The sequence below is a fragment of the Mustela nigripes genome, chromosome 2, assembly GCF_022355385.1.
Source record: "Mustela nigripes isolate SB6536 chromosome 2, MUSNIG.SB6536, whole genome shotgun sequence".
Classification (NCBI taxonomy): domain Eukaryota; kingdom Metazoa; phylum Chordata; class Mammalia; order Carnivora; family Mustelidae; genus Mustela; species Mustela nigripes.
This window is the reverse complement of record NC_081558.1, coordinates 26,462,233-26,474,656: the sequence shown is the minus strand read 5'-3', so window position 1 is coordinate 26,474,656 and position 12,424 is coordinate 26,462,233. Positions and strand designations below refer to the sequence as shown.

The window sequence follows — 12,424 nt, the reverse complement described above, 5'->3', positions numbered from 1 at the left end:
GTGGGGAGGGTATGTGCTTTGGTGAGTGCTGTGAAGTGTGTAAACCTGGCGATTCACAGACCTGTACCCCTGGGGGTAAAAAGATATGTTTATAAAAAATAAAAAATGAAGAAAAAAAAAAAAGCAAGAAGGCAGAAAAATGAATAAATAAACACACACCCAGGGTTACTCCTTTCAGAATCAACACACAGATACCAGCGCCTTGCTCACCTGGTAACTACGGTGAAGACATTGGGTTTGTTGGTAAAGGCCTCTTTCAGTCCGGGTCCTTGGGCCTGAACCCGAGACGGCTGGCAGCCTTCGGTTACAGCCACTTTGAAGGGACTATTTGGGATGGGTACGTCATCGTACGTCACCTCCACTATGTGGAGACCTGTTCAAAATGACAAACAGAAATTATATGCACAAGAGTCACCTACCTGTGGAAAGAAAGACTCTCCTGCCAGGTTTCAACCAGGGCTCACACGGACCCGCCATCCCGTGTTACTGGAAACAAGCAGGTTAAAGAAACAGTACAATATTGGTATGATCTGATTTTTTTTAAAAAAGTGTACCTATTTATTTAATGCTTTCTGTTCATCTGGCAGCCACACAGCCCTCCCTCCCTAACAGATAACACATATGCAGAGGGCCTTTCCCCCAAGCAAGTATCACGAAGTCTGTACTGAAGTTAGTCATCTTAAATGCACTATTCTGATTTGGAAAAACTTCCTCCTGTCATTAGTCAAAAGACAAAGGGAAATCCATGAAACACAATATCCATGCATCTACATAAAGAGATGGACTATGTCTATACCGGAATACTTAGAGGAATCATATACCCAGGTAATGAAAATATAGTGCTTTTAGTTTTTCCTTTAACTTTTCAAGATTTGTCAAATTTTCAAGTCATTTCTAGAATTTTAAGAAAGAAATTATGTAAAAAAAAAAAAAAATTGATACAAATGGGCGCTATGCCATGATATCAGCCATAAGCTGCTCAGAGGAGCATGAGGCTAACCTTGGCCACAATGTCTATCACACACCAGGGCCAGCTTGTCAGGCACTGAGCGCTCAGTGGCTCTGCTGGGGAGGGAGATTTCCACATGTCCCTGTCATTCTGTCCGTGCCTTCATGGAGACAGGCCAGACTCATGGGGCAGGAGACAGCACCAGTCACCCAAGGAAATGGCCTGGCATAGCTCTGAATGATGGTCGTGTCCAAGAAGAAGTCAGCTCACCTTTCTCGAAGGGCGTGTACTCCACCTGGTAGGTCCCGTCAGCGTTGTCCGTGACGAAGCACTCGGTAGAGGCCCCCGAGGGGTTGGCAATGTGGGCTTTGATGTGGTCGCCCCCAACCTGTGTCAGGGGCCGTGAATCGACTGTGAAGTCAGTGGTGGCTTCACGAAACACGTCTGCGGAGCAATCACACAGAGGAGAACATCACCAACGCCTGGGACCTCGGAACATATCCAAGAACCAGGGTTCTTGGCACTTAAGGTACATTATGTCTAAGCTTGGTGCCAGCAGATGGGTGTTTTTTTTGACTCTCCAAATCAAGAGTGTGTTTTTTTTAAAAGATTTTATTTACTTATTTGACAGAGATCACAAGTAGATGGAGAGGCAGGCAGACAGAGAGAGGGAAGCAGGCTCCCTGCTGAGCAGAGGGCCTGATGCAGGACTCGATCCCAGGACCCTGAGATCATGACCTGAGCCGAAAGCAGCAGCTTAACCCACTGAGTCACCCAGGTGCCCCCAAATCAAGAATGTTAATGACCACCTCCTCCCTGCCACCATCCTGCAAAAGCTGCTTCTTCCCACGAGGGTGGGCTGCGGAAGCCCCCACCCTGTGACTACACAACTCCTTGCACACTTTCTCGACAAAGGTGGGGTTGACTCTTGGACAGGGTAAAGCGAAAAGACAGACCTGCTCTGCGGCAAATATGGTAACAGCATCACATTTTAAACCTTTTCAATTAGTGCCAAAAATGAAAGATCTTGAATTTCCATGTAAAAATCACAATTTCTGGCTTTGCCAGAAAAATAAGAACATCTGCCGGCAGTATTGGGCCCTGTCCCCCCCCTTGAGAAACGAAGTGAGGCTCGGGAAGCAGAAATGTCACATGCTCACAGCTTTGCTGTGGTCCCTCTCTTCCTGATGCCGAGACCACAGGAGAGTGCTTTCTTATGCTCCACGTGGCCTGTGGGGGTACATCAGTTTGCACATCTACTCTGAGTTTCTGGGGACTCCTATGTCCTAAGTTATTTTGCAGACTTTTTAATGAAACCCACCTTTTCCTTCTATTCCTGGCCCAAAGACTTTGACCCTGCTGGTGTCGACGGCGGGATCCACCTTGACCCTGGTGGGGAAGTGGGGCACCAGCTCACCGCCATACTTCATGGTCAGAGTGTACATGCCGGCAGTCAGGGGCACGTAGGTCACCGCGTAGGTGCCGTCTTTGTTGTTTTCAATACAGACTTCGGCTTTCGCTCCCGAGTCTGAGACGGCTTCCAGGCCCAGGGCCCCGGGGCCTGCTTCCGAGCAGTCCACGCTCAGCAGCCCGGCTTCGCCCACCTTCCCGTGCTGGAGACCCGGTCCCGACGCCACAACTTTAGAGGGGTCGAAAGGCATTTCAATGTCGGCTTTGAAGGGAGAACCAGGTATGTGGACTTCTTCAAAGAGGATGTTGACAAAGTACTCCCCAGGCTTTGTGGGCAGGTAAGAGACGGAGCAGGTGCCATCCCCATTGTCAGAGCATTCGATTTTGGCCTCACACGGACCTTCCACGGTGAGGCCCAGACCTCCAGTGCCTGCTCCTTTGGTGTCGATGGTGAACTCAGCAGGCTTGCCCACGAGACCACCTTCAAGGCCAGGGCCATAGGCCTTCACCTAGTTCAATAGAAAATAAAGTCATTCTCTGCCTAACACTGGGGTTGCCGCTCGGCCAGCCCTGCTCACCACCCCAGCCTGCACTCGGCGCTGAGCTGCCTCAGCGGTAGAGGGGCCCTTCTCCCTCAGGCCTAGCTCGCATCAGACAGACACTGCCATGGAGCCACAATGCAATCATCCCAGGCTTTGAACGGCTAGCCGAGGGAGACACACCTGTGAGCTCAGTCAACTCAGAAAGCCACAGCACAGAGGCGTGGCCCTCCAGAGCACAGGGCTTGACTGCCCGTCCGGACATGCCCTGCGTTTCTGAACCACGGGCCAGAGTAGAGACCTAACGTCTCATCTCACACACTCACACACACACACACACACACACACACACACACACACGCACACGCAGGGCTGAATGCTCTTAGGGATGGCTTTTATGGACCTCTCTGTTGCTTGGACAGCTACGCCTCCCTCAACAAATCCTATGTAATAAGACACGACCCTGGAGTGGTGGGTATGTGTCATAGTACGTTTGTCCAAACCCGGAGAATGCAGAGCCCCCAGAGCGAACCCCCATGTAAACTACGTATTTGGGGGTGAACACACTGTCAGAGCAAGTTCGCAGTATGAACAAATGCACCGCTCTGGTGGAGGATGGCGATAATGGGGAGGCTGGGCACCCGCAGGTGCAGGGGTAGGAGGGAAATCCCTGTACCTGCCTCCACGTTTTACGACGAACCTAAAACTGCTCTGAAAAACTGATTCTGATATAAAGATGTATATAAAAATTCTGATATAAGGATTTAAAAGCAAATGAGTAAACGAAACTGCTTTTACAAGAGGGAGGGGACGGGATTTTCCTCTCTGATTCAACAAATAAGACCAGTTTATAGGATTCGTGCTGTTCTAAAACCCTTGATTCAGGGCTACCAGGAAGCAGTGAGAAGGAGACGGATATATTTTTGATACTGAGGTATAAAGTTCCTGCAGGGTGAGCTAACCCTTATGGGCTCACTGTGAAGCGAGCGCTGTTTGTCATGCTAACAAGTGAAGGGACAGAACTCAGGGACGAGGAGTCCCTCACCCAAGCCTCACTGCCAGAGAGCAAGAGGAGGAGCAGTGTGGGGAGGACACCCAGCCACCCAAAGGTCCCCTCGGGCTGAACTGCGGGAGGGAAAACAACTGTCAGCCGCTGGGAATGGACCTTCCTCAGAGAACGATTTTCTACAGGCCTTGGTCAAGCAGGATCGGTGAAGGACTACAGTGTTCTATTTGACAACAGGAGACAAGTCCCGGCACAGGAACGAAAGCTGACCTTGGTGGGATCTGGTGGCAGTGAGGCCTCCACTGTGTAGGGGCTCCCAGGCACGGGGTGTCCATCGTAGGTGACGTCGACGGCATAGAGTCCCTCCTCCCGAGGGATGAACTTGGCCGTGCTGCTCTCCCGGCCCACCACGGGCGCCACCATACAAGGCACAACCTTCCTCGAGGGGCTTAGGATCGTCACATCCAGCTTCCCCTGGCCTCCTGCCCCTTTTGTGTCGATGGCGAACTCCTGACCCTTCCCAACTTCGACTCCTGGAAAAGGGAGACACGCCCGAGTGATCAGCTCGCCCTTTTCAGCAGCAAGAGTGGTTGAGAGCAGACCCGTGAGGGTTCCCTGGACATGAGGCATTATCTCAGTCTGGGCCACAAGCAAGGGCAGATACCAAGGACAAGAAGCAAGACTAAGTCAGGATAATCAGCATCTACCTAGATAACAATCAGTTCGAGAACAGCTACTAGCTAACCATAGATATTCTAGCAATGAGAGCTGACACTTACTGATACTATAATGATGGGTTACTGAAAAACCAATAACGATTGATCACTCAATGACTGCATTTCTCAGTATAGCACATGGCCTCCTTTAATTTTTACCACATCCCTAGAGTGTTATTTATTAGTTGCCAATGGCTTTAGCAAATGGGGAAACAGTGGCTCCGAGGTCAAGCAATGTGTCCCGGGTGCCGTATGCAACAGACCACAAAGGTGGGACTCACATGACCTCGTGATCTGCTCTGCCAACGAGGAAATCATAACCTGACGCTATCCTCTCTCCTTTACTCACTTCTGGTATTAACTTTATATCAAAACATTCCCAGAAGCCAATGTTTTATTTACTAATTCTTGGCAGCAAATTTAATCCCACAGCCAACAAGGCAAAAGTCAGAGAGCTAGTCAACGCAGGGGCACCAGAGCGAGTCCAAAGAATGGACTCTCTCTACTGCACCGATATTCGAAAGATCCCTGCAAAGCAGGGCCTTGGAAAAACCGTGTGTTGTATCTGACAAAAAAAAAAAAAAGGAAAGGACTCTGAACCAAAATGACAGCACTGGGAGCATCGGGCTCCCACCACAAGCCAGGGAAATTCTGACTCTAGGGCAGTAGGAGGCTAGACCAGCACCTCCGAACCACAAACAAGGAGGCCTCAGAGCACCACGGCCCAAAGGCTTTTCCTAATTGGCATCATGTTTCTCCTGTTCTGGAACTGAAGCCGTAGGTGTCTTAGAGTAAGCAGCAATGAGGAGACCCATGAAAGGACTGGCCAGTGACTTTTACACACTTGGGAGCTGGCCGAGCTTCAGAGAACCCAGAGCTGGGAAGTGGCCTCATTCACAACCTGTGCGTTTGAGTCCCAGGTCAGTGAAGGTGCTCATCGATGGTCCACTGAGACCGAAGAGGTCTGCCGGGGACTGGGGATGGGGGGGATGCACGGAGCCTTGCGTGACCCCGAAATCAGGTTGAGTGTGTGCTACAGAGGTGTGACCAGGCTTCAGCCGTATGGCAGCTCATGCAAGGCAACACTGGTGCGAAGGTTCTCCAAGATGCATGGCTCAGGTCTAAAGGCAGACTGCAAGCATATGGGCATAGCAGGATAACACTAACGCAAAATGAACACTGCCAAACATTTGCTGCCGGCATGTATGCAGAGGGAGAGAGAAGGTCTGGAAGGACCGAAACTGATGGTAACTTTGATTCACCCTAGGAAGAATAAGAGGTGATGCAGAGAGCAGAGTTTAGTTTCAACGGTGGTGCCTTTCTTTTTAGGTGAAAATGGATTTACGCATTACTTTGCGTTAAAAAAAAAAAAAAAAAGAATTTCATGATTATGTGCTGAACTTCTGAAGCTGAGTGGGGAGTACACCGGTGTTTATATACTACTACTGTGTTTACGATTTTATGCTTGGAATTTTCCCTAATACAACAAATGAAAACATTTTAAAATAAATGAGATGAGCTTATACGAACAAGATACCCACCAAGCTAAAGGACTATGGGGGTGGGGTGGGGGCTGCATCAGAGTTGTGGCTTCTGAGTGCCGGGAGCTGGCTTTTACCCTTGATGGTCCCTCCTCATGTGGATCCAAGGCCAAGGACAGCTAGCACAGTACAAGTCACCAGAAGGTAATGCATCCCAACTTCTCTTTGCAATGAAAACATCCTGCTGTGAAGCCAGCAGTTACTGAGGGCTGACAATGTGCCAGCCCCTGAATTATGAGCTCATTTACCTTTCAAAATATTCCCACGAATGTCAAGTGTTCTTAACAGTGTTCCCCCTGCCCACACTGTACAAATGAGGAGATGGAGGCTCAGGGAGGTTAAGCACAGGTAAGGTCACAGTGCAACCCTGCTGCGTGGCCCCAGTTCACACCCATGTCTGTCCCACTGCAAGGTCTGTTAGGGCAGAGTTTGCTCTCCTGCCTTTGGGTATCTGTTTTTCAAGATTTTATTTATTTATGTGACAGAGACACACAGCAAGAGAGGGAACAGAACAGGGGGAGTGGGAGAAGACGCAGGCCTCCCGCTGAGCAGGGAGCCCAATGAGGAACTTGATTCCAGGACCTTGGGATCACGCCCCAGGCCGAAGGCAGACACTTAACAACTGAGCCACCCAGACGCCCTCTGCAAACTCTCTTTTGAAAGGCATCTAACAGGCAGCCCCAGTCGGGGGGGTCGTCGGTGACCCCATCTCCCCTGCCTCCACCCACTTACTGTTTTCCAGTCCATTAATCTTGATCTTGCTCAAATCCAGTGGAGCGGCCACGCCCACGGTGAAAGGGCTTTTAGGGATGGGGTCGCCGCCATAGGTCACCAGCACCTGCATAGAGCCCTGCAACGAGAGGACAGCAAGTGCACCTTTGGGCACCAACATCTAACGTGCTATTGATTTCATTTTTTTTTTTTTTTATTTAAAGATTTTATTTATTTATTTGTCAGAGAGAGAGTGAGCGAGAGCGAGCATAGGCAGACAGAGTGGAAGGCAGAGTCAGAGGGAGAAGCAGGCTCCCTGCAGAGCAAGGAGCCCGATGTGGGACTCGATCCCAGGACGCTGGGATCATGACCTGAGCCGAAGGCAGCTGCTTAACCAACTGAGCCACCCAGGCGTCCCGATTTCATTTTTTTAAAAAGATTTTCCTGATTTATTTGTCAGACAGAGAGCACACAAGCAAGGGGAGCAGCAGGCAGAGAAAGAAGCAGGCTCCCCGCTGAGCAAGGAGCCCAATGCGGGACTCAATCTCAGGACCCTGAGACCATGACCTGAGCCAAAGGCTGATGCTTAACAGACTGAGCCACCCAGGCGCCCCCTAGCTTGTTGTTTAAACCCGCCTTCCAGATCTTTCATTCTTCCGGAGACTCAGGGCGCTTCACTCCAGCGGATTTAGAAACACCACAGACGTATTTCTCTAAGCTTCTGGCCCCATGGCAAAAACAACCAAGAAGTCAGATAAAATCAGAGCTGCTAAGAACAACAGGGGAGACTTCCTAAGCATACTGTATGCCGTGCTTTCAAGCATTTCCTTGACTCAATCTCCAAACAGTCCAAAGGGGTGGTTCTCACTGCTGTTCCCGTTTTTCCAGGAAAGGAAACTACAGCTCAGGGAGGTAGAGGCACTTGCCCCAAATCACATGCCTGGTAAGTGCGAGAGCTGGACCTCATACCCAGGGCACCCGGACCTCCGTCGTCTCAGCTGCTGGGCCGCACTACCCCCTGCCCAGCACACACCGGCCTCTGGCCGCGGGTAAAGCTGCCATCTACGGGAGCCTCTCACTGACCAAAACCAGCTTTTTCTACGTCTCGGAAATCAGTTTCAGGCCTGTAGCCTGTGAGAGGGATTTGCTCACTACAGCAGCCTCTAAACTCCCACATCTATGTCAAGGAAAGGGAAGTTGCAAGTGTGAAGGGAACCCCGCCTGTGGGTTTGGCAGGCTGCTTCTTCGCAGCTCCGGGTCTGTGGGAGCGCTGACTGTATATGCACAGGGCGTTTCTCCTCCGGCCCGTGCTGGCTTCCCCTCTCCCGTCGGCTAAGCATCCCCCCCAACTGCCAAACCCAGGCTCCGTGAAAGCCCACGGCGGTCTCCGTAGATGAAGCTCTCCCTCACCTCAAATACCCCAGGCATACCGTCAAAGGCTATGGAGGGAGAGACGATATCCCCTGAGAATCTGGGGTTGGGGGAGGGTCGCCAGAATTCAGGCTTTACTGAAAGCTGCCAGTGATCAAGTGTTAAAGCGTGTAGCTTTGGGCCCACATGTATTTTCTCGTGCTGCCATTTTTTAAAGACTTTATTTATTTATTTGTCAGAGAGAGAGAGAGCACACAAAGAGGCAGAGTGGCAGCAGAGGCAGAGAGAGCAGGCTCCCCACTGAGCAAGGAGCCCGATGCAGGACTCGATCTCATAACCCTGGGATCATGATCTGCGTCGGAGGCAGCGGCTTAATAACCAACTGAGTCACCCAGTCATCCTTCATGTTACTTTTCATAATAAAAGAAAAAGGGGGGGGGGGCAAAAGCTAAGAAAAGAATTGGCTACATCAATGAAGGAGGGAGGACCGGATCTTCCAGGATTTGGGGGGAGTGCACAATGTTCATGGTAGAACGTGCACAGGTCCGACCCAACAGAGCTCAGAGCCAGCCCAGGACAGGACAGGTCTCCTCCTTGTAATAAGGAAGTCGGGGAGTGGCTTGTGACTTTCAGCCACCATGGCATCCCCATCAGGCCAGCAACTCCCAAGCTTCCATTTGACCACAAGCCCCTCATTCCTTGCGGGAGAGGCCTCACGGCTGACCATGGGTCATGGAAAACCCTTCTCCACCAGCCCTGGAAGTCTTCTGATTGTGTCCCCAGTGTGCCACAGGAGAGGGAAAAGTCCTCTTTCAGTTAAGCCTACCCATCCCATGAAAGAAAGTGTGTTCTCATCACCAGTCATTAAAAACAACAACAAAAACAAAAACAAAAACCTCAGAGAGGAAATAAACTCTACTTAAAATAACCTAACAAGGGGGAGGAAGAAATCTTAAGGGGCTTCCACCTGGACCACTTGTAGCACTTAAGGTTTCCTCTGGGGTGCAGCTAAGGAACGGACTGTGCTTGCCCCCCAGAGGGGGGTGACATGAGGAATGTCTGAGAAATGACCACTGGTGCATTTCACAACGACCTTGCTGACTACAGGACAGTTTTACTCTCTCCCCACTGCGCCTCTGAGACCTTAATCCCACCCTGCAAACACAGGAATTGACCCAAGAGCTCAGGCGAGGACAGGATCAAGTGAGCTACCCACAGCCCCCTCCTCCTCCAGTGACCTCTGGGACAGGCAGGGAGATCAGTGAACCCACAGGGTCTCCTCAAGGCACCCCTAGAAGTGTGTGGGGTTTATGATTCTCAGTGGCTTCTGACCTGGTGGGTCACGGAGCTGTTGCCACCGGCTTCTCAAAGCACTTGCTCTTTGTGAGGGAATATGGGGGAAGAAACCCAAGTCCCTTGAGGTCACAGAAAACCGAAAGCACAGAAGGCAAAATCCTTAGGAGAATATGGCATGGTGTGATCTCCCTTCTAGTCTCCCTCTGACCATCCTCAAGCCTCAATCCAACAAGTGACTCCACCAAGGCACAACAGCTGACCACTGCTTTCCCACAAGACCGTGACTGGTGGGTCCACTGCAGGTCGGCAGGGATCTTCAAGCTGTGGCCCAGAGACCCTGAGGGGGACAGCTCCTCAGACAGCATGGCCTGCATGCTGATGGTGACGCAGTCTCACTGGGCCAGGAGCCACTGCCCTCTCTCCACACACACACTAAACAACTCCATTTCTGGAAAATTCCAGTCTGTTACCCAAAAACCACCACGAGAAGGTGCACTCTGAGTATGAGCCCTCAACGTACACTCCCTGCCTCCACATTGGGCAAGGCCTTCTGGGCTGACCCAGGCCTCTTAACCACATCCAAGGGCAAAGCTCAAAAGGCAAGCTTATTTAACCCAATCTTGAGCTGTATGCTGCTCTTCAGAAAAGAGAGATCAAAGGTGGACAAGGATGTGTTGGCCCCACCGTCCCTACAAAGTTTTTCTGTTGTCTCTGCTTGTGAGTAGAGAGGCTCAACCTTGTGTATTCACACTTTACGCCATAAATTCACGTAGAGACCCTACACCATCACGCCCTGTGCTCAGACTGGGGCCAGAAAGATATATATACAGGACATACTATCCCACCGCTGGGGAACTCACCATCCAAGAGAAGAAATTCAATCTGCTTTCTCTGCCACAGAGAAATATGCGAAACTGCACGTTGCCCAAAAAATGAAACCATGAACTTTGTTCTAGACACTAAACAAGAAGGACCAAAGAGGCACGAGGTGAGCTGCTCACACTGGAGGTAGTGACCGACACCCGAGACGGCCAGGCTCCCTGGGTATATGACCAGCACCATTTGAGCAAAGCCCCATGTGCCCATGAAGCCTGCTGAAAAACCTGCTGTTCTCCAAGAACTGTCTGAACTTGACCCTGGAGTGACTTCGAAGTAAGAAGCTTTCCTCTCTAGCCTCCACCTCTGCTCCAAATGGCAAGAGGTTCTGAAGCCCTTTCTGGGGGTGCAGGCCCAAACCTGATTCTGTCTTGATGTCTGCAATTTACTTTCGAGTGGCTCAGCCAGAACCCAATGAGGTTTGTAGACAGACGAGAAAGCAAGATGTTTTATAGGAGTCAAAGACCTTGTGACCTTGACCAGTGTGCATGGCTATGCTGTCTGGTACCTTCTCCTAAGGAATGTGGAGAATTGGCAACAAGAATGATGTCACACTGGTGCTCCCAATGGTGAGTCTCCTGCCAGCCCTTGGAAGCATCGGGAAAATAATTACCTACGTAGCCCTGAACGCCCTGATGAATAAAGAGCATCCTACCTACAAAAGTATTTTTACCATCACTAACAAGGAAGCCCTCCTTAAGGTCAAAACAAAAATCAGGAAGGACAGCTGGATGTAAGAGGCCACATCTTTACGGTGGCACAGAATTCACCCCAGAGAACCGCTCCCACCGCCAAAGAGTCCATCTCCAAAGACATGTAGCCCCTAAGGCAAGGGGACATGTGCACCACCCCCTCATCCTCACCATACCCGTCGTTCCTTCCCACTAGACTCCAGGCAGCTCCTCACTGAGGGTCAGGCAGGAGTGATGTTTCTCTCTTGGGTGGTGTTTCTACAGAAAGCATCGCCTCCATTTTCCTACAAAAGGTACCTCACACAAGGGAGACTATTTTCCTCAGGAAAGAAGAAATCTGAGAGGTTCGGAAGGACTGTGTAGAACACTATGCATAAAAAATAGTAAATCCAGGCTTTTCTTCTGGGTTTTCTGTTCCTCACATCCCAGATGTGTGGCCATGAAGCAAACTCCAATTTTGAACAAATTAACATGAATTCACACAGAGAGGCTGAGAGGTCATTTTTTAGGTGTTTCTTGCCTAAAATAATCAGAGCAAAATGGCCTGGATCGTAAGATCCTGTGTACGTTCCTGGATTTTGTAAGAGGACAATCTGGGGCCCTAGATAGTATCTCAGGCCTAGGGGACCAAGGGCTGAACTGGGTTTTGAGAGAGACCCACTCCACCACCTTGTAAATGGGACCAGCAAGAAAACACAAAGGGGTCGCCCTTCCTACCCTTGGAGTAAGTAAGACAAGACTGCATTTAAGGGCAGCTGGTAAGAATGGGAGAGTGTGTGGACTAAGAGGAAAATACTAGGTTCCGAATTTCAAGAGCTTGCTGTTTCTGCTAAAACCTAAAATAGAGGTGGGAGCTGGGGATGGGGAGAGACAAGCTAGCTTGCCCCTTGTACTTAGGGAAACCTTCAGGCCTCTCTCACAGAACCAGCCAGGCCTCTTGCCAGCCCTCCTGGAGAGGCTCAGAATGACAGGAATAAAGAGCCTGTCACCCACAGAGGAGCACCTCAACAAAGCACCGATCACAGCCTTGGTGTCCAAAGTGCCCAGCACAGCACTGAGAGGGAGAGGGCCTGGGCAGGTGGCAGCGGACACAGGAAGGACCCTACCTGCTGGGTGGGTGTGTATTTGACGGTGTGGGAGTAGTCGTAATTGTCGATGATGTCCAAGTCCTTCACAGCATCTCCGGGAAGGGGGCTACTGAACTGCACGTTCAATGGGGCTTTTCCGGCCCCTTTGGTGTAGACCGTGAAGTGGGTTGGTTTCCCGTTTTCCACACCTGGAAGGACAGACTGTGAAGTGAGGAGACAGGCCTGGCTG

The 12,424-nt window shown here is 50.6% G+C and overlaps 1 protein-coding gene across 1 annotated transcript in view; it reads right to left on the bottom strand.

Annotated features, from left to right (window-relative positions):
• The window catches only part of FLNB (filamin B), a 146,430-nt gene that overhangs the window by 42,098 nt on the left and 91,908 nt on the right, over nt 1-12,424 (bottom strand). The window contains 6 exon segments of the mRNA XM_059390036.1: nt 211-373; nt 1,220-1,393; nt 2,271-2,868; nt 4,175-4,437; nt 6,894-7,011; nt 12,214-12,383. Of these exon segments, the coding sequence (XP_059246019.1) occupies nt 211-373; nt 1,220-1,393; nt 2,271-2,868; nt 4,175-4,437; nt 6,894-7,011; nt 12,214-12,383 (1,486 nt within the window).